The sequence below is a fragment of the Melospiza georgiana genome, unplaced genomic scaffold (assembly GCF_028018845.1).
Source record: "Melospiza georgiana isolate bMelGeo1 unplaced genomic scaffold, bMelGeo1.pri scaffold_29, whole genome shotgun sequence".
NCBI lineage: Eukaryota > Metazoa > Chordata > Aves > Passeriformes > Passerellidae > Melospiza > Melospiza georgiana.
The window spans coordinates 1,779,407-1,797,535 of record NW_026652215.1 but is presented as its reverse complement, the minus strand read 5'-3'; the positions used below and the strand labels follow the sequence as shown (position 1 = coordinate 1,797,535).

The 18,129-nt window shown below is 51.5% G+C and overlaps 1 protein-coding gene across 1 annotated transcript; it reads right to left on the bottom strand.

Moving 5' to 3' along the window:
• Positions 1-3,230: 3,230 nt before the first annotated feature.
• LOC131096336 (olfactory receptor 14A16-like) lies at positions 3,231-4,163 on the bottom strand. Its single transcript, XM_058044674.1, has one exon. It carries the CDS (start codon positions 4,161-4,163, stop codon positions 3,231-3,233), a length of 933 nt encoding a protein of 310 aa, XP_057900657.1.
• Between the last annotated feature and the right edge of the window lie 13,966 nt (positions 4,164-18,129).

Here is an 18,129-nt window from a genome sequence, read left to right as displayed (position 1 = left end):
ATCAAATTTTCAATGTTCTCTGAAAGAAGGAGGGGCAGCAAGAAAACTTCTACATTGGAATTAGGAAGGGCAGACTTTGGCCTATTTAGGATGCCGATTTGTGGAGTACCAAATCAGGTACTGATTTTTTTAAAGAGAAACAGCCCTTAAAAACAAAGGGGTCCAGGAAGGATAGACACATTTCAAGATCATAATTTTCCTAGTGTGGCAAAAGATGAGCGATTGAGGAAAATGACTGGCCTGGCTGTCCATGGAGCTTTTGTGGGAACTCAGAGGAAAAAAGAGAGAGCATCAACTTTGAACAGAAGGTCGGGCAACTTAATAAATGTTTAAGGATCTTGCTAGGTTAAGCAGAAAGAAAAGCTGAGACATGAAAGCTCCATGAGAACTTAACCTGGCAGCTGCTGTAACTAAATGGTAAATATTTTTATAAAAAAATTAAACCAAAGAGAGGGATAAGGAGAACCTCTACTCTTTATTGGATGCAGTGGAGAATATAGTAACTAAAGATAAGGAAAAGGCTGACCTACTTAACACCTTCTTTGTCTCAATTTTCAATATTAGGACAGGTTTACCTCAAGAAAAGACTTGACCTGAGCTGGTGAATGGGCACAGGGAGCAGAACAGGCCCCCTGTAATCCAGGAGGAAAAAGCTGGGGACCTGCTGAGCCCCTCAGATGCTCACAGGTGTCTATGGGAGGAGAAGGGATCCATCCCAGGGGGATGAGGGAGCTGTGGATGAGCTCCCCGAGCTGCTCTCCATCATTTACCATCAGTGCTGGCTCAGCAGGGAGGGCCCAGAGGACTGGAGGTGCCAATGTGAGCCCATCCCCAAGAAGGGCTGGAAGGAGGATCTGGGGAACTCCAGGCCTGTCAGCCTGACCTGGGTGCCCGGCAAGGTTATGGAACAGATCACCCTGAGTGCCATCCCAGGGCACCCACAGGATGGCCGAGGGATCAGAGCCAGCCAGCGTGGATTTCAATGTCTGCACTGATGATCTGCATGAGGGGACTGAGTCCAGCATCAGCAAAGTCGCAGATGACACCGAGCTGGGTGTGAGTGTGGATCTGCTGGAGGGAAGGAGGGCTCTGCAGAGGGACCTGGACAGGCTGGATCCAGGGCCCAAATCCAACAAGGTGAGGTTGAACAAGTCCAAGTGCCGGGTCCTGCACTTTGGCCACAACAACCCCTGCAGTGCTACAGGCTGGGGACAGAGTGGCTGGACAGCAGCCAGGCAGAAAGGGACCTGCAGGGACTGATGGACAGCAGGCTGGACATGAGGCAGCAGTGTGTCCAGTTGGCCAAGAAGGCCAATGGCTCCTGGCCTGCATCAGGAATGGTGTGGCCAGCAGGAGCAGGGCAGGGATTCTTCCCCTCTGCTCAGCACTGCTTGGGCAGCATCTGGAGTGCTGTGTCCAGTTGTGGCCCTCCAATTTAGGAAGGACATGGAGAGGCTGGAGCGTGTCCAGAGAAGGGCAACAAGGCTGGTGACGGGCCTGCAGCAGAAGGGCTGTGAGGAGTGGCTGAGGGAGCTGGGGTTGTTTGTCCTGGAGAAAAGGAAGCTCAGGGGAGACAAGGCAGTGTCGGGGCACAGGTTGGACTTGATGATCTCCAAGGCCTTATCCGGCCTTGCTGACTCTGGGGTTCTCTGAAACCACCCTTGGAGCAGTTGCAGGAGGAGTCCTGGGCCTCCTCTTCAGAAGCTCCAGCAGCCCAGGTCCCTCAGCTTCTCCTGCCCGCCCCAAAGCCCATCCTGTCAGTCCTGCAGAGCCTCTGAAGCTCCTCCTCACTGACCAGAACAGGGAGCCCAGGAGCCAGACACAGAAGCCCAGATGTGCCCCCCTGGCCTGGGGTGCCTCTGGCAAGGGAGCAGCACCAGGCACTGCAGGAGCCTGCAGACAATTCCTGAAGCACTTGTAGGATGATCCTGTTTCCCAAGGGACGTTCCCATGGTGCCAAGTCAGGAACTGCAATGGGGAGTAGGGCCAGAGAGGAAAGGGCAAACAGGGATGGGCTGTTTGCTGGGCAGGGAACAGGGGTGGGCAAGAGGAAGAAATTTGTACAAGCAAAGAGTACAGAAAGCAAAGGTGAAGCAGAGGAAATGCTCAGGGCACTTTGGGGGTGGATGCCAGGCAGCCCTGGCTCTGAGCAACAGATTCTGCAGTGGGACAGGAAACTCCCAGCTGATGGGAACAAACTTTCTGGCTGACTACAGAGGCCAGGACAAAGCTGAGTGGTTTCCCTGGTGTCCCCCAGCCCTTGCTGGCCCCAGGGGCTGATGGCATTTTTTCTCCCTCAGGTTCATGTCCCCACAGCAACAGCATGGGGGTGCTCCCCCTGCTCTGTGCAATGCAAACAGGGGCTGCTGAGCCAGTGCTGCCGTGTCTGTGCCTGCAAGGATGGGGCACCTGTGTGAGCTGGGGGAGAGGCCACGGCTGCAGAGGGGGGATGTTGTTGGCAGCTCCATGAGGACGCTCTGGGACACTGCCCTGGGCTGTGCAGCGCACTGGGGATGAATCAGCCCCTGCTCTTCTGCTCCTTCCCGTCTCCCCCAGGGCCCTTGCAGAGCCCCAGCCATGCTGTTTGCCCCCAGCCTGCCCACTGCCAGCCTGGGGCTGCTCACGGGGCTTTTCTGTGCTGAGCATTGGCCTGGGCGTGTTCTTGAGAGAGCCTGGGCAAGGAGCGTGGAGCCCCCAGGGCCTGGCCTGAGGCGTCAGCGCTGCCCCAGCAGTGCCCATGGCCTGTCCCTGCTGCAGCCCCGCACTGCCACCCCCAGGGCTGTGCCTGGCCCCGCGAGCACTCAGGCCCTGCAGCAACACCAGGGCCACCAGGGCAGCGGGGCAGGGCCACGGCAGCAGCACTGGCAACACCAAGTGTGCTGCTGCTGAGCACAGCTGCTGGGGAAGCCCTGATCAGCCCCCAGATCTGCACAGAGACATTGCTGCTGCAGCTCCAGAGAAGGCAACAAAAGGGCATCTCTGCAGAAAACTCTGCTGGGAGATCCTTTAGTTTCTTTAAAGCAACAAAGAGTGCAGTCCCTTATTGGACAGTCTGGGGCCACAGGGAAGGTGGAGAGAAACAAAATGAAAAATGGCACAAATATTTCTATTTATTAGTGGACAAGATTTAAAAAGTAAAATAAATAGATAAAGAATGACCAAAATGAAACCATCAAGAAGCATCAAAGATGACTTTTATTACATGTGATTTGCAGAAACTGCCCAGCAGTTTAATGCTTCTGAAACCATCCAGTCCTCAGTCTCCACACTGCAGCCTTGAGCTCCTGGTTCCTCAGGCTGTAGATGAGGGGGTTCAGGGCTGGAGGCACCACTGAGTACAGAACTGACAGGGCCAGATCCAGGGATGGGGAGGACATGGAGGGGGGCTTAAGATAATAAAATGTACTAGTGCTGAGGAATAGGGAGACCACGGCCAGGTGAGGGAGGCAGGTGGAAAAGGCTTTGTGCCGTCCCTGCTCAGAGGGGATCCTCAGCACAGCCCTGAAGATCTGCACATAGGAAAAAACCATGAACACAAAACAACCAAGTGCTAAACAGACACTAACTGCAAGAAGCCTAAGTTCCCTGAGGTGGGATTTGGAGCAGGAGAGCTTGAGTATCTGTGGGATTTCACAGAAGAACTGGCCCAGGGCATTGCCATGGCATAGGGGCAGGGAAAATGTATTGGCTGTGTGCATGAGAGCAGTGAGAAAGCCACTGGCCCAGGCAGCTGCTGCCATGTGGGCACAAGCTCTGCTGCCCAGGAGGGTCCCGTAGTGCAGGGGTTTGCAGATGGACACGTAGCGGTCATAGGACATAATGGTCAGGAGGAAATACTCTGCTGACAGGAAGAAGAAAATCAGAAAGACTTGGGCAGCACATCCAGTGTAGGAGATTTCCCTGGTGTCCCAGAGGGAATTGTGCATGGCTTTGGGGACAGTGGTGCAGATGGAGCCCAGGTCGCTGAGGGCCAGGTTGAGCAGGAAGAAGAACATGGGCGTGTGCAGGTGGTGGCCGCAGGCTACGGCGCTGATGATGAGGCCGTTGCCCAGGAGGGCAGCCAGGGAGATGCCCAGCAAGAGGCAGAAGGGCAGGAGCTGCAGCTGCCGCGTGTCTGCCAATGCCAGCAGGAGGAAGTGACTGATGGAGCTGCTGTTGGACATTTTCTGTGCCTTGGCATGGGATCTGTAAAAAAGTAATCATGACATAGTTGGGTTTGGAGAGGACTTTAAATATCCCAGCACAGCCTGGGGGCACTTTTCCCCCACTGCCTGCCCAGGGCTCTGCTGCCTGGAGCTGTCCCTGCCAGCAGCTCCTTCCCTGTGCCCAGGGCTGGGCCCTGCCAGTGCTGCCAGAGCCCAGCCCAGCCCTGGGGGCTCAGCTCTGCCCTGCAGACCCCTCCCAGCTCAGGCACTGCCCAGGGGCAGCTCTGGCTCTGCAGGCTCTGATGGCAAAGTCAGAGCAACCCTGAGGAATCTGGAAAAGTGACACTTATGCTGCCATTGGTGTCCTGTGCTAATCGCTGTTGCTGCCTGTTTTATTAAGATCACAGAGAATGTAATTTTCCAACCTTAACTGAGTGATGAATATCTATGTGCAATTTCCAACGCAGACCAGTTGATTAAAACAAGCAGGATTTTCCCTTTTCTGCAGCCCCTGCTTCACTATGCTCCCTGTAAATCTACTTGGAAATATTCTACAGTCAAATGCCCTGCTGGGAGCAGTCCTGAACCATGCAGCATCCTCCCCACACAAGAAGAACACTTCCAAGCCTTACCAGCTGTCTCCTCCCACCCAGATCTTGTCCCCCAGTGCCGGGAGCAGCTGCCAGGACTGGCTGAGAGCGTTCCCTGGCAGGCAGCAGAGTCCCTGCCCTAGAAAGGCGCCCTGGGGTGCAGGACCCTGCTCTGCAGGACAGCCCTGGGCACCCCTGGCTGCTCTGCACAAGAGACAATCAGAGAATGTACTCACAGAGTCTGTAGGCATTGGGATGTTCCAGCTTTAGGAGATGGCTCCAGGAGCTGCAGCTGCATTGTCCTGCAGCCAGAGGTTCCTGTGCCAAGGGCTGGCAGTGATTCTGCCCCAGCACTTCTCAGCACCTTCCCAGCCCTGACTGATTGAAGCTCTCTGTGCCTCTGTGCTGTGCCCGGGCTGGCTGCAGGCAGTGCCCCAGCCCTACTGGGCTGGAGAAGAGCTGCTCATCAAGAGAAATGTGCTTTTGAAGCTCCTCTTGGTTACCAGGCGCTGCCTCTGTGCCAGGAGCCCAGCCCAGCTCAGCAGCACAGATACAGCACCAGGACTTTAATGAGCCTCTGGGGCATTGTGCTCAGGCCCTGAACATCAGTCCCTGAGAGGGAGCTGAGGAAACCTCTCCAGAACTCCAAGTCAGAATCCAACTCCAAAATTTCTTGGACATTTAATGGGTCCCACTGAGGGACACGACTGAGAAAGTGTCCCCAGGCCCCAGGCAGAGCAGAGAATTGGAGGCAGTGATGGCAGGTGGGGACAAAGAGAAGCCAAGTCTTGGTGCCCTGGGGCACAGCAGGGTCTGTGCCACCAAGGGCTATGAGGAGACACCTTGTCCTGAGGCCCTGGGGGCTCCTGGAACAGCCTCAGCCAGGCTGGGCACTGTCAGCCCCTTGTCCTGCCCTCAGCATCCGCCCCTAGACCACATCGCAGTGGCCTCAAGAATCTGCTGGAAGGAGTCCCTGGGGAGCCTTGGCCAGGAATGGCCCTGGGGGCTCCTTCATGCTCACAGCATTTTTCAAAGGACTTTGAGTTTGGCTTTTGCCTTGGAGTCTCTGAGAGCTTTGTGCAATCGTGGCCTCCAATTTTCTGCGGTAATTACTCCCTGGAGAGGCTTTCTCAGTAAAACACTCAGTGGGGCTCATTAATACTGCAGGGTACTTCAGTTATTTTAAGGTACTTGGTGTTTCCCTTTTGATACACACTGTGTGAAAGGTTTGTGCAATCATGGCCCAAATTATCTGCTTTAATGAGTCCCTGGAGAGCTTTGTACTGAAACTTAGAAGGGCTTATTAACACTTTGAGATACTCAAGGTTTTTAAGGTACTTTATGGATTTAAGTATACTTGTCGGTACTTTTAAGGAACTTCCTTCCAAAATTGAGTCTCTGAGAGGTTTTTGTGCCATCCTGGCCTCCAATTCTCTTGTCCAAGGTGCCCATGAGGAGCCTGTGTTAGGTATCTTCCCCCTTTCTGTTTTACAACAAAGACAAAACTGAAAGAATTTTGTAAGACTTTCTAAAAGCATCCAAACAAACATGGGACAATTAACAATACAGCAACAACCACTAAGAGAATTAATAGTCCTGTTTTAGATAGACATCATCCAACCCTTTAGTCCCTTGGATTGGAAGAGTTTATTGAACCAGTTGTTGTTTTCCACTTGAAGCTTCTTGAACCCTTCTTTCAGTACCTGAATGCTCTTGTGGATTGACTCGCTGTGGATGGAGAGGTTCATGCAACACATGCCCTCAGAGTCTACACAGCCATGCCCATGTGCCCAGAGTAAAAACTCTATCGCTGTTCTGCACGGTGGCATGTCTGATGGTCTCTATGTCTGAGAGCAGGCCACTCAGTGTGAGGGAGGTAGCATTGGTTTGCTTACTTAACAGGCACCCAGGATGGTCTGATTGTCCTAGAGCTTTAGCTGCAGCCACCCAAATTATTTCAAATTGGGGGTGCTACCATCTGATACCTGGATTAAAGCTTTCAAAGCCATCTCTTTGATATCATTCAATACTTCTCTGGCGATACCTACTGCTTGATCATCTGGTAGGCTGTGTTGTCATTCTCCAGCTAGATGGTTGATTGTCAATTCCGCCCTTGCTTCATTATTAGCATAGTCATTGCTATTAGCATAATAAACACTTCCACCCCTCTTCCCACCGGGTGTTTTCTGTAGATGACAACAACATAATATATTTTAAATCATAGGTGTTCATGTTTACAGACATGTGTTCATCATGTTTACAGACATGTGCTGTAAACATGGCCCTCATTAGTTCATTAAAGCAAGGTAAGTCCTTCCTATGGTCTTTAGATACAAAGATCCTTGATTTCCCTGCAAACCAGTAGCTGATACCTGGGATTCTGCCCCCTTTTTTCATAACATAACAGGGCAATGAGGAATTTCGAGGCTATGTGCCAGTCTCCTTCCTTAACTGGAGGCATGGTCCAGTGTGGAGAGGGAATGACTGACAGTGAGGGCAGGACCCGTAGTTGTGTGGTTGGAGTCTGGAGCTTTTTTCAGGGCAGAGGCGAAAGTTGTGGTAGCAGGAAGTGGAGGAGCCAAGATGGAGGGAGGGTGGTCAGGCTCCTGAGCCATATTTTGGCTCGTTCTGTCTTGAGTATCCAGGGCATGATGCTCCAAGACAGCATGGCCATTGCCATCTTGGACCATCATTAAAGGTTTGAGAAAGGCAGGTTTGAGGGGAGTTCCCGAGTTAGGAGTTACCAACGGATTGAGTTTTCAACACACTGCTTGCTGGTCAAGTGTGGTATGGAAGATGGGGAGCACGCAGAGTGCAGTGGGGTCCCTTTTGATCAAAAATTATACAGATCAACTCCCACTGAGTTGCAAAATTCAGTGGTATGGATTTTATCAGCAGAGGCATCTGGAAAATTGTTAATGATCCACCTCATGATTGATTTTAATTTGTTCTTTGAATGACTCCTAGGACTTGAAACTCACGCCCAGTTCTTCCGGGGTAAAATCTGGCTGACTCTGAGTTACAGCTGGGCTAATTCTCACATTGCTGATTTTCAATGGTCCCTTGGGACCATGCAGCCCAACAGAGCCACAATGATGTCCCTTGGATCCATGGTGCTCTGCAGTGTCACAATGGCCCCTTCATTTCACAAGGCTCCCAAATGTCACATTGGTCTCCATAGGAAGAAAGACACGGAGCCCCCATGTTTCAGAAGCTGATGCATGGCAACCACCAGAGGCCAAGGCAAGCTTGACCTGTCTGTCCTGGCGTGTTTGCTTGGACCAACCATTGGATATTTGAAATTATGGATGTGGAATCCTAATTTCAGACATTTGTGCCTGGAGAAGACGGATGTTTTTCTTCCATAAAAAGAAAAGCACAGAGCCCTTTCCAGTGTTTGCAAAACAGGTAAGTGCTGGAACTCAGGAATCAAAGACCAGCCAGACCTCTCTGTCCTTGCAACTTTTGTCTGGCAGTATTCCTTGGATACACAGAAATTTGGAGGTGGAATCCAAGTTTTGGCCATGGATACCTGGAAAAGATGGACAGTTCTTTTCTATACAAAGGAAAGCCCAGAGCCCCAGTGTTTCAGGGGCAGATGGGAGTGGCCTTCCACATTCCAAGGTCGGCCAGACCTGTCAGGTGAGCCCTGGGAGTCCAAGGCAGCCACACCTATTTCACGTTCCCTTGGTTCCACAGGGCCCTGCAGTGTCACAATGGTTCTCTTGCTTCCATGATGCCCTCTGGTGTCATAATGGCCCCTTGGTTACACAAGTCTTTAAGGATCTAAATGGTCTCCATGGTTCCAAAAGCCCAGGCTATCATAATTATCTATTGGTTCCATGAAGCTCCTCTTAGTCACCATGGCCCCTTGGTTCCATGGGCTCCAGTGGTACCACAATGATCCCCTTGGCTCCACAAGTTCCCATAGTGTCACAATGGCCCCTTCCCTCCATGAGGCCCTGCAGGGTCACAATGGTCTCCATGATTCCATGGGGCCTTGCATTACCACAATTTTCTCCACGGATCCATGGTGCCCTGCAGGATCACAATGACCCTTTGGCTCCATGAGGCCCTGAAATAGTACAATTGCCTCTTGGTTCCACAAAGCCCCGTGGCTTCACATTGGCCCCTTTGGACCATGCAGCCCAACAGAACCACAGTGATGTCCTTGGTTCCATGAGGCTCCACAGTGTCACAATGGTCCCTTGGATCCCTGGTACTCTGCAGTGTCACAATGTTTCCTGCATTTCAGTAGACCTCAAAGTGTCACAATGGCCCCCATAGTTCCTCAAGACTCCACAGTGTCATAATGGCCCCTTGGATCCATGGTACTCACAGTGCCACAATGATTCCCTTGGTTCCACAAGTTCCTACAGTGTAACAATGCCCTTTGGCTCTACAACCCCCCACATTGTCACAATGGTCTCCATAGGAAGGAAACCACCGAGCACCGGGGTAGATGAGAGGCAGTCACCAGAGGCCGAGTCTCGCCACACTTGACTGTATTGGCAGATTTTGTTTGGGAGAAACCCTTGCATATAGGGAATTTAAGAGGTGGAATCCTAATTTCAGGCATAGAAGCCTAGACAAGAAAGAGAGCTCTTTTCCATAGGAAGGAAAGCACAGAGCCCCAGTGCTTCACAGTCAGATGAGAAGTGGCCCTTGACATGTCAAATTCAGTGGGACCTGTCAAACAGCCCCCAGGAGGTCAAAGCAGGCAGACCTGTTCCATGGTTCCTTGATTTCATGGGTCCCCACACTGTCACAGTATTCTCCTTGATTCCATGAAGTCTTGCAGTGTCACAATGGCTTCTTGGTTTCATGAGCCCCAACAGAGTCACAGGGTTCCCTTGGCTCCATGCGGCCTCGCTGTGTCACAATGGTTCCTTCTTTCTATGGACCCCAGTGTTTAATTTTTGACCCTTGCAGCCATACTGCCCCTGAGTTCCACAATGGTCTCCTTGATTCCATGAGGCACCATGAGGTCACAACTGACCCTTGATTCCATGAGATTCTGTATTGTCATCGTGGTGGCTGTCAGAGGCTGGATGAGATTGATGTCCCGAGACACCTTGGGATGCTCAGAATGCCCATGTGGGGCCAGGGCCGGGTCAGGCCTTGGTTTGTGGTGGGACAGAACCCCACCCCCAGCCCTGGCCTGGCAGAGCTGTCAGTCACACAGTATGGGCAGTGCTTACATAGTTCTGATTGGCTGAGCTGTCAATCAATCACACACCAGCCGCTGGTGCCTACCATGGCTCTGATTGGACAAGCAACTGGCAGTCCCACCCCAGGGGTGGGCCCATGAAGGAGCAGGGGGTTAAAAGCCAGAGCCCGAGGCCAGCCCATGGTCTGGATCCTGCCTTCTCCTGGGGTTTCTCTGTTGGTGATGCTGGAACCCAAGCAGTTGGTACCTATGTGCATCTCTTTCTATGGATCTTCTGTCTTTCTGTTGTTCTCTATTTCTTCTCCTTCTAATCCTACTTACCTGGAGCATTTTGGGGTAACTTCACATGTCAAGGATTAAAGGGTTTTAGGTTAAATGTGTGGGAATCCAGGGCACAGGGAATATTTCTCTGTCTGCTCTAAAGGGGTCCTGACCCCCAGAGAAACGCTGCCTTTAACCGTCCCCCATGGAGAGGACTTCCAGGACTTTGAGACAGGTTAGAATTTATCAAAGTCCAAAATAGATTAGAGGGTAGTATAGCATGTGCCTTGGGTGAGAAATTTAGGTGTTGGGATTTTTAATATGATGTAGATAGGAAGCAAGATGGAGGAATTTGGATGTAGTCCCTTTCATCTTCTTCATCTACTCCATGTTCTGCAGTGTTGGTGGCACAGGGTCATTGGTCGAGGAAAGCACAGTGTAGAGGTTATGTGGACAGTCAAGGGATGAGTAATTGGTAGATAAGTAGAAATAATATACATTTTAAGAGTTAATTGGTGAGACAACTTTAAAAGACCTTGAAACCGTACATTTTAGAGCCATTTTGAGGTGTTTATCCAGCATGCTTAGCCTGGTATGCACAGCATGCAAAACTTTAGAGAAGATAACAATACACAAGAAGCTGAAGACCAAAAAAGTCCTGTGCATCTCCTTTTACCTGGCACAGAACTGCTACAGGAGGGTTTCCCATATCCAGAGAGCGCCCACAAAGGCCGAATGTAAAACAAACATCAATAACTGGCACCTTGACAATATTTATAATAGGTTGTTTTTCCCATAAAGTTGTTTAATGAAGAATGTTGTCTTAATTAGCCAATCACGTGAAATGTGTTGATTAAATGACCAATGAGGTCCATGTGTAGCAAACTAAGGTATAAAAGAAGAGGATTGAAAAAAGGGTAGCTTTTAGCCCTTAGCCTTCTGATCTGAGTCTGTCATCTCTGATTCAACAATGACATTTGGGGATTTATGGGGGCTATTGGGAATCCTTTCTGCACCTTGTGACCCAACAGGAGCTTCTCTAATAAACTTTGCCTGAAGCTCCCACTGTGCCCATGACAGAAACCCCTGTGAGTGTCTAGGACATCCTGGCTCTTTGGCAGCCTGGGGACTCCTGGGATGTCCCCATGGAGCCCCTGTGAGTGCCTGTGACAGATCGGTGCCTTTGCAGCCCAAGGTCGTCTGGGATGTCACCATGGAATGGCTGTGACTGCCTCTGACCACAGGGCTCTTTACCATCCCCAGAAAGCCCTGGGAGGTGTCCATGGAGCCCCTGTCTGTGCCTGTGACATTCCAGCTCTGGAACACCCTGGAGACTCTTGGAAGGTCCCCAAGGAACCCCTCCAAGGGCCTGTGACAAATCTGATCCTAAGCAGGAAACCATCACCAGCCTCCTGTTGCTATGGTCAGTTTCCATGGCAACCATCCCCAGCCCCCTGTTGCTATGGGCAGTTTCCATGGCAACCATCACCAGACCCCTGTTGCTATGGGATGTTTCCGTGGCAACCATTACCAGCCCCCTGTTGCTATGCGCAGTTTCCATGGCAACCCTCCCCAGCCCCCTGTTGCTATGGTCAGTCCCTCGGCAGCTCCATGGAGACCCCATGCCAGGGGTGGTTGCCATGGACACCAGCTCAGGCCCTCAGCCAGAGCCCGTTGCCATGGCAACCATTGGCAGCCCCATCCCCAGGCTCATGGGATCCCAGAACCACAGAATTGGCTGAGCTGGGAGGGACCCATCAGGATCCTCCAGTCCAACTGCTGGCCCTGCACAGGACACCCCAACAATGCCAGCCTGGGCCTGGCAGCGCTGTCCAAACGCTGCTGGAGCTCAGAGAGCCCTGGAGCTGGGACCCTTCCCTGGGGAGCCTGGGCAGGGCCCCAGCAGCCTCTGGGCAAAAACCTTTTCCTGACATCCAACCGGAGCCTGCCCCGACTCAGCTGCAGCCGTTCCCTCCACTCCTGTCCCTGGGCACCAGAGGGAAGAGGTTCCCACAGCCCCAACCAGGGACCCGTTCCCAAGGCTGTTTTCACGGCCACCAGGGCTGGGACCAGCTGGGATGCTCGGTTTCCAGGGGCCAGGGTTCAGGAATGGGATTCCCCAATTTCCTGCTCCTGCTAAAACCGCGCTGCCCTCACTGCCCTCCCGACTCCCATGGAAAGCACAAAAGGCAAAGATCCCGGTCTGGGATAAGAACAATTTATTAGGAACAGGAACAAGTTAAGGGACAAACAGAACTGAAACAATATTGATTACAGAAGGGGTAAATGAAACAGTTTCCTGGGAAAACTAAAACACAACTCACTGGGTCTTCCTGGCCACAATTTCCCCTGTTTGGAAAGGACACCCTTCTTCTCAGGGAGAGAGAGAGTGTCCCTGTTCTGCACCTGGAAATTCTCTGAGGTGGGAGTGAATGTAATTACACAGCCATGGCAAGACCCTCATGGTTTTCAATGCCACATCTTGACACTGGTAGGGGCAGGGAAAGGGACTGGTGTCTTCCCAGCATGGATCATGGGGAACATGGATCACCAGGGTTCTTCCCAATGTGGGTTCTCCCATGGGGGATGAAGCTGTTCCTGCATTTGTGGCATTTGCAGGGATCCCTTACTGGTGGCTCCGTTGGTGTCTGGTCAAGTGAGAGCTGGTGGTGAAGCTCTTCCCACATGTGGCGCATTGGTAGGGCCTCTCCCCAGTGTGGATGCGCCGGTGCTGGAGGAGATTGGAGCTGCTCTGAAACCTCTTCTGACACTGGGGACACTCGTAGGGCCTCTCCCCAGTGTGGATGCGTTGGTGGGTCACAAGGGCAGATCTGTAGCTGAAGCCCTTCCCACACTCCCCACACTTGTAGGGCCATTCCCTGGTGTGGATCCTCTGGTGGCTGATCAGGTGGTTGCTCTGCCTGAAGCTCTTCCCACACTCCCCACACTTGTAGGGCCATTCCCTGGTGTGGATCCTCTGGTGCCTGATCAGGTGGGAGCTCCGCCTAAAGCTCTTCCCACACTCCAAGCACTTGTGGGGCTTCTCCCCATCATGAAGCTGCTCATGGACCACCAGCTCTGAACTCTGGCTGTAGCTCTGCCCACTTTCCTGGCTCAGGGTGGCTCTTTCTTCTTCAGAGCACCCTGGGCTGGGTTTGGAGCCCCTCCTCATGGGGGATGTCTGAGGTTTTTCTTCCCTGTTGGATTCCTGTGCGTTAAAATCACTCAAAATGGCCTCTTTCACGAGGTTCTGCCATGCAGATTTTTCCTCCCTGGTCTCCATCCTCAGTTCCTTCCCTGGGGAAGGAAGGACAAGGACAGGATGGGATTTGCCTCCATGCCAGAGGGAAGGGGAAGGAGATTCCCCCAGTGCATCCCTGGCAGGATGGCGTTGGCAGCAAGGTTGTCCTGCAGCCAGGGGCTGTGCTGGGCTGGGAGATGGAGCAGGAGAGAGAGGGATATAGGAACTGACTTCCTCCTCACCTATCTGGGTGTCCTGGGGATCCTTCCTCTTCCTCACAGCCTCCTTATCCATCCAATCAAGGTTTGGGAATGGGAAATCCTGTTCTGGGAAGAAAACAAAGGGTGCGCACATTGTCTTTTGTACTGGTTTGAAGGCAAACCTGGGGAGGGTCTAAACCAGAATTACAATTTAAAAGAAAATGAAGATCAAGGCAATGATACAGAAACACTGCCTTAAACTGACAGAGTCAGGATATAACCTGACACCCTGTTATTCAGGGTGGTGGCAGCAGTCCCAGTAAATGGTGGTGCAGTCCTGTTGGAGAGATGAACACGATTCTGTTGAAGCAGTGATCCTGTAGAAGGGTCTGGTCTTCCTCTGGAGGCCCAGTGGTGGTTCTGGAGCTCTTGTCCTCTGGCAATCCAGTAGGCGAGCTGCTCCTGGTGTAGCAATGTGTCAGCTTATATCCAGGTAGGAATGCTTGGATCCTCCCCCTGGGCGGAGCATCCCACAATGGGAGGATGGAATTTTATCAGTCCTGCAGTGACAGTCAATGGCCCATTCACAGGAGATATCTCCCCTGGAGGGCGTTATCAGGGCTGAGTCATGGAAGAGATAAAGAACACTGCCCCACCTGTTTATAGCAGTTGCTGAAGGTGGGGATTGAAAACATGCATTTGGTTACATCTTGCATGGCAACCTGAAACAGTGGGGTAATCCCTGCTCAGGGGGTGAACACCACCCCCCTTACCCAAACTGGCTCAGCTGTAAAACCCCCACCCTGGGAATGCCAGGCATACAGGGGGCAATGTCACACTTACCCTGCCCCAGGGGAGGTCTCTTTTTCCTGTCATTCCCTTCCTGTCCCCCCTTTTCTATCCCATTTACTTTTCAATAAAATTCATTTTGGGTTTGGTCTCATTATCACCTTAATTGGGGCAGAGGAATCTCTCTAACACTTTTCTTAACCAGACTCACCAGACTGTGAAATTATTTTGGCACAGTGAGTTTAGGCACTGTTCTCTGACCCCAAGTGCCTTTGACAACAGCATGGTTCCCTCCTCTGAGGAGGTTGTGGTTCTCTCTGGAGGAACTCTTTGAAACTGGGCTGCAGATTTCTCTGAGTGACTTATGGGAGAACCGATGAGGTAAATCGCCTTTGTGGGCCTGGAGAGTAAAGAAAATATTTTGTTGTCCTTCTATTACAGCGACCTGATGAAGGTCTTCAGGGTGAGAGAAGTGGATGAGAATCTTGGTTCATGATCAGAAGGCTGGATTTATTGATATATGATATATAATACATTATAACTATACTAAAAGGAATAAAGAGAAAAGTTGCAGAGGCTTGCTAAGCTAAGAATAGAAAGAAGAGAATGAATAACAAAGTTCTGTGTCCAGCAGAAAGCAAGGACCAACTCTCCCGTGAGTGGTCAGCAAATCCAAACACTCACAGAAGACCAATCACAGATGCTCCTGTTACATTCCAAATCAGCAGATAATTATTGTTTGCATTTTTCTTCTGGGGCCCCAGCTTCACAGAAAGGACAAATCCTAAAAGAGAGGATTTTATGAAAAAATGTCTGTGACATCCTTCCTTGAAATGTTTTTTCAAATCACAGGAGGAAAGGGAGCAAATGATACCAGCGAGACTGACAAGGTTCATTCACCCCATGGTGAGGAACACAAGGCTGCTAAAAGTCCTACAAGAAGCTCAGCTCAAGTAGCTAAATTCCCAAATAACTCCTGAATTCCCAGGCTTGAGTGCTTTGCGAAATGTGAGAATCATTTTTCTCTTCATCCCTGTTCGCCTTTGTGACAGTTACAGAGTTTACTTTCCTTTTAATGATATCTGTATTGGGCTGAATTTACACTTTTATCAGAATGTGCTAGCAGCTGAGCTGGAGCTGTGCAGGAACCAGTGGAACTTGGAATTGCCACAAAATGGTTTGTACTGTCAGTTTATTAATGTTTGGGATTTGTTTGCATTTTCATCACATCTGACTTGTGGGAAAATCAAATATTCATCAAAGTGATTTATGCAGAGTCAAGTTTGATTTCTGCCAAATTATTTTGTCCAGTGCCCAGGGTATGCTCGAGGGGTCCCTGTGCCTCTCGCCATGGGGGATATTTGGCAGGGGTTTGGGGGGGTTGTCGGAGAGCCCCCCCAGGCCCGAGCACCCTCAGCGGAGAGAGGGACACAGAGCCCCTGGTCCCCAGCCCTGCACAGGCATTGCCTGAGGCCAGAGGGATGGAGACCCCCCGAGCATCCCCCAGGGTGAGGGGACAGAGACCCCCGAGCATCCTCTGGGCTGAGAGGGACAGAGACTGCCCTGAGTACCCCCTGGCACAGGGGTGAGAGGGAGGGAGACCCTCCAGGCATTCTCTGGGGTGAGAATGATGGAGACCCTCTGGGGAATGGCCTGGGGTGACAGGGACAGGAAAAACCCCCCCAAGCATCTCCCAGGGCAAGAGGAACAGAGGCTTCACAAGCATCCCCTGGGCATCAGACAAAGTAATGTTTTTTCTTGTCAGAAATCAAAATTGACCGTAGATAAAATGCCTTGAATTTATTTTTCCCACAAGTCACTTGTGATGGAAAGGCAAATAAATCCCAAAATTTTATAAGCTTATAATAGAAGCTATTTTGTGGCAAATCCAAATTCCTTTGGTCTTGTACAGCTCCAGCTCAGCTGCTGGCACATTCTAAAAAAAGAAAAGTGGAAAATAGGCCCAATACGGATTATGAAAAGGAAGGGGAAGCTATGCGTAGCTGTCACAAAGGTGACAGGGACAAAGAGAAAAATTATTCTAACATTTGGCAAAGTCCCCCAGCCTGTGAAACAGACCTCCCCTGGAGGGAGCCAAGTGTGTCATTGTCCCCTGTGTGTGTGGCCTTTTTGGGGTGGGGGTTTTACAGCTGAGCCAGTTTGGGTAAGGGGGGTGGTGTTCACCCCCTGAGCAGGGATTACCCCACTGTTTCAGGTTGCCATGCAAGATGTAACCAAATGCATGTTTTCAATCCCCACCTTCAGCAACTGTTATAAACAGGTGGGGCAGTGTTCTTTATCTCTTCCATGACTCAGCCCTGATAACGCCCTCCAGGGGAGATATCTTCTGTGAATGGGCCATTGAGTGTCACTGCAGGACTGATAAAATTCCATCCTCCCATTGTGGGATGCTCCGCCCAGGGGGAGGATCCAAGCATTCCTACCTGGATATAAGCTGACACTTTGCTACACCAGGAGCAGCTTGCCTACTTGATTCCCAGAGGACAAGAACTCCCTAACCACCACTGGACCTCCATAGGAAGACCAGACCCTTCTACAGGATCACTGCTTCGACAGAATCGTGTTCATCTCTCCAACAGGACTGCACCCACCATTTAATGGGACTGCTGCCACCACCCTGAACAACAGGGTGTCAGGTTATATCCTGACTCTGTCAGTTTAAGGCAGTGTTTCTTTATCATTGCCTTGATCCTTATTTTGTTACTGAATTTGAATTCTGGCTTAGACTCTTCCTCAGGTTTGCCTTTAAACCAGTACAAAGCTCATTGTGCTCATCCCTTGTTTTCCTCCCTTGTTTTAGGAATATCCCATTCCTAAAACTTGGCCAGATGGGGGAAGACACCTCAAGGAAGATGAGGATGCCCCAGGACACCCAGGCAGGTGAGGAGGAAGTCAGTGCCCCTTTCCCCCTCTCTCCTGCTCCATCTCCCAGCCCAGAAAATCCCCTCTATGCAGGACAACCCCGCTGCCAACGCCATCCTGCTGGGAATGCACTGTGGGGATCTCTTTCCCCATCCCTCTTCACGGAGGGAAATCCCATCCTGTGCTTGTCCTTACTCTACCAGAGAAGGAGCTGAGGATCAAGATCAGGGACGACAAATCCCCACAGCAGAACCACATGGAAGAGGCCGGTTTGAGTGGCTCCATGGGAAAAGAATCCAATGGGGAGGAAAAGCCCTGGAGATCCCCCATGAGGAGGAGGTGCTCCAAACCCAACTCAGGGTTCTCTGAGGAGGAAAGACCCACCCTGAGCCAGGAAGGTGGACAGAGCTTCAGCCAGAACTTGGAGCTGGTAGTCCAGGGGCAGCTTCATGATGGGCACAAGCTCCACAAGTGCTTCGAGTGTGGGAAGAGCTTCAGGCAGAGCAGCACCCTGATCAGCCAGAGGATCCACGCTGGGGATTGGCCTTATGAGTGTGGGGAATGTGGGAAGGGCTTCAGCTCCAGCTCTGCCCTTGTCATACATCAATGCATCCACACTGGGAAGGGGCCCTACGAGTGTCCCCAGTGTCAGAAGAGGTTTTAGAGCAGTTCCAGTCTTCTCCGGCACAAGCGGATTCACACGGATGAGAGGCCCTTGCGCTGCCCTGAGTGCGGGAAGGGCTTCAAGCACAACTCCAACCTCATCAGGCACCGGCACATCCACACTGGGGAGAGGGAGAGGCCCTACGAGTGTCCCCAGTGTGGGAAAAGCTTCACCCAGATCTCTGTC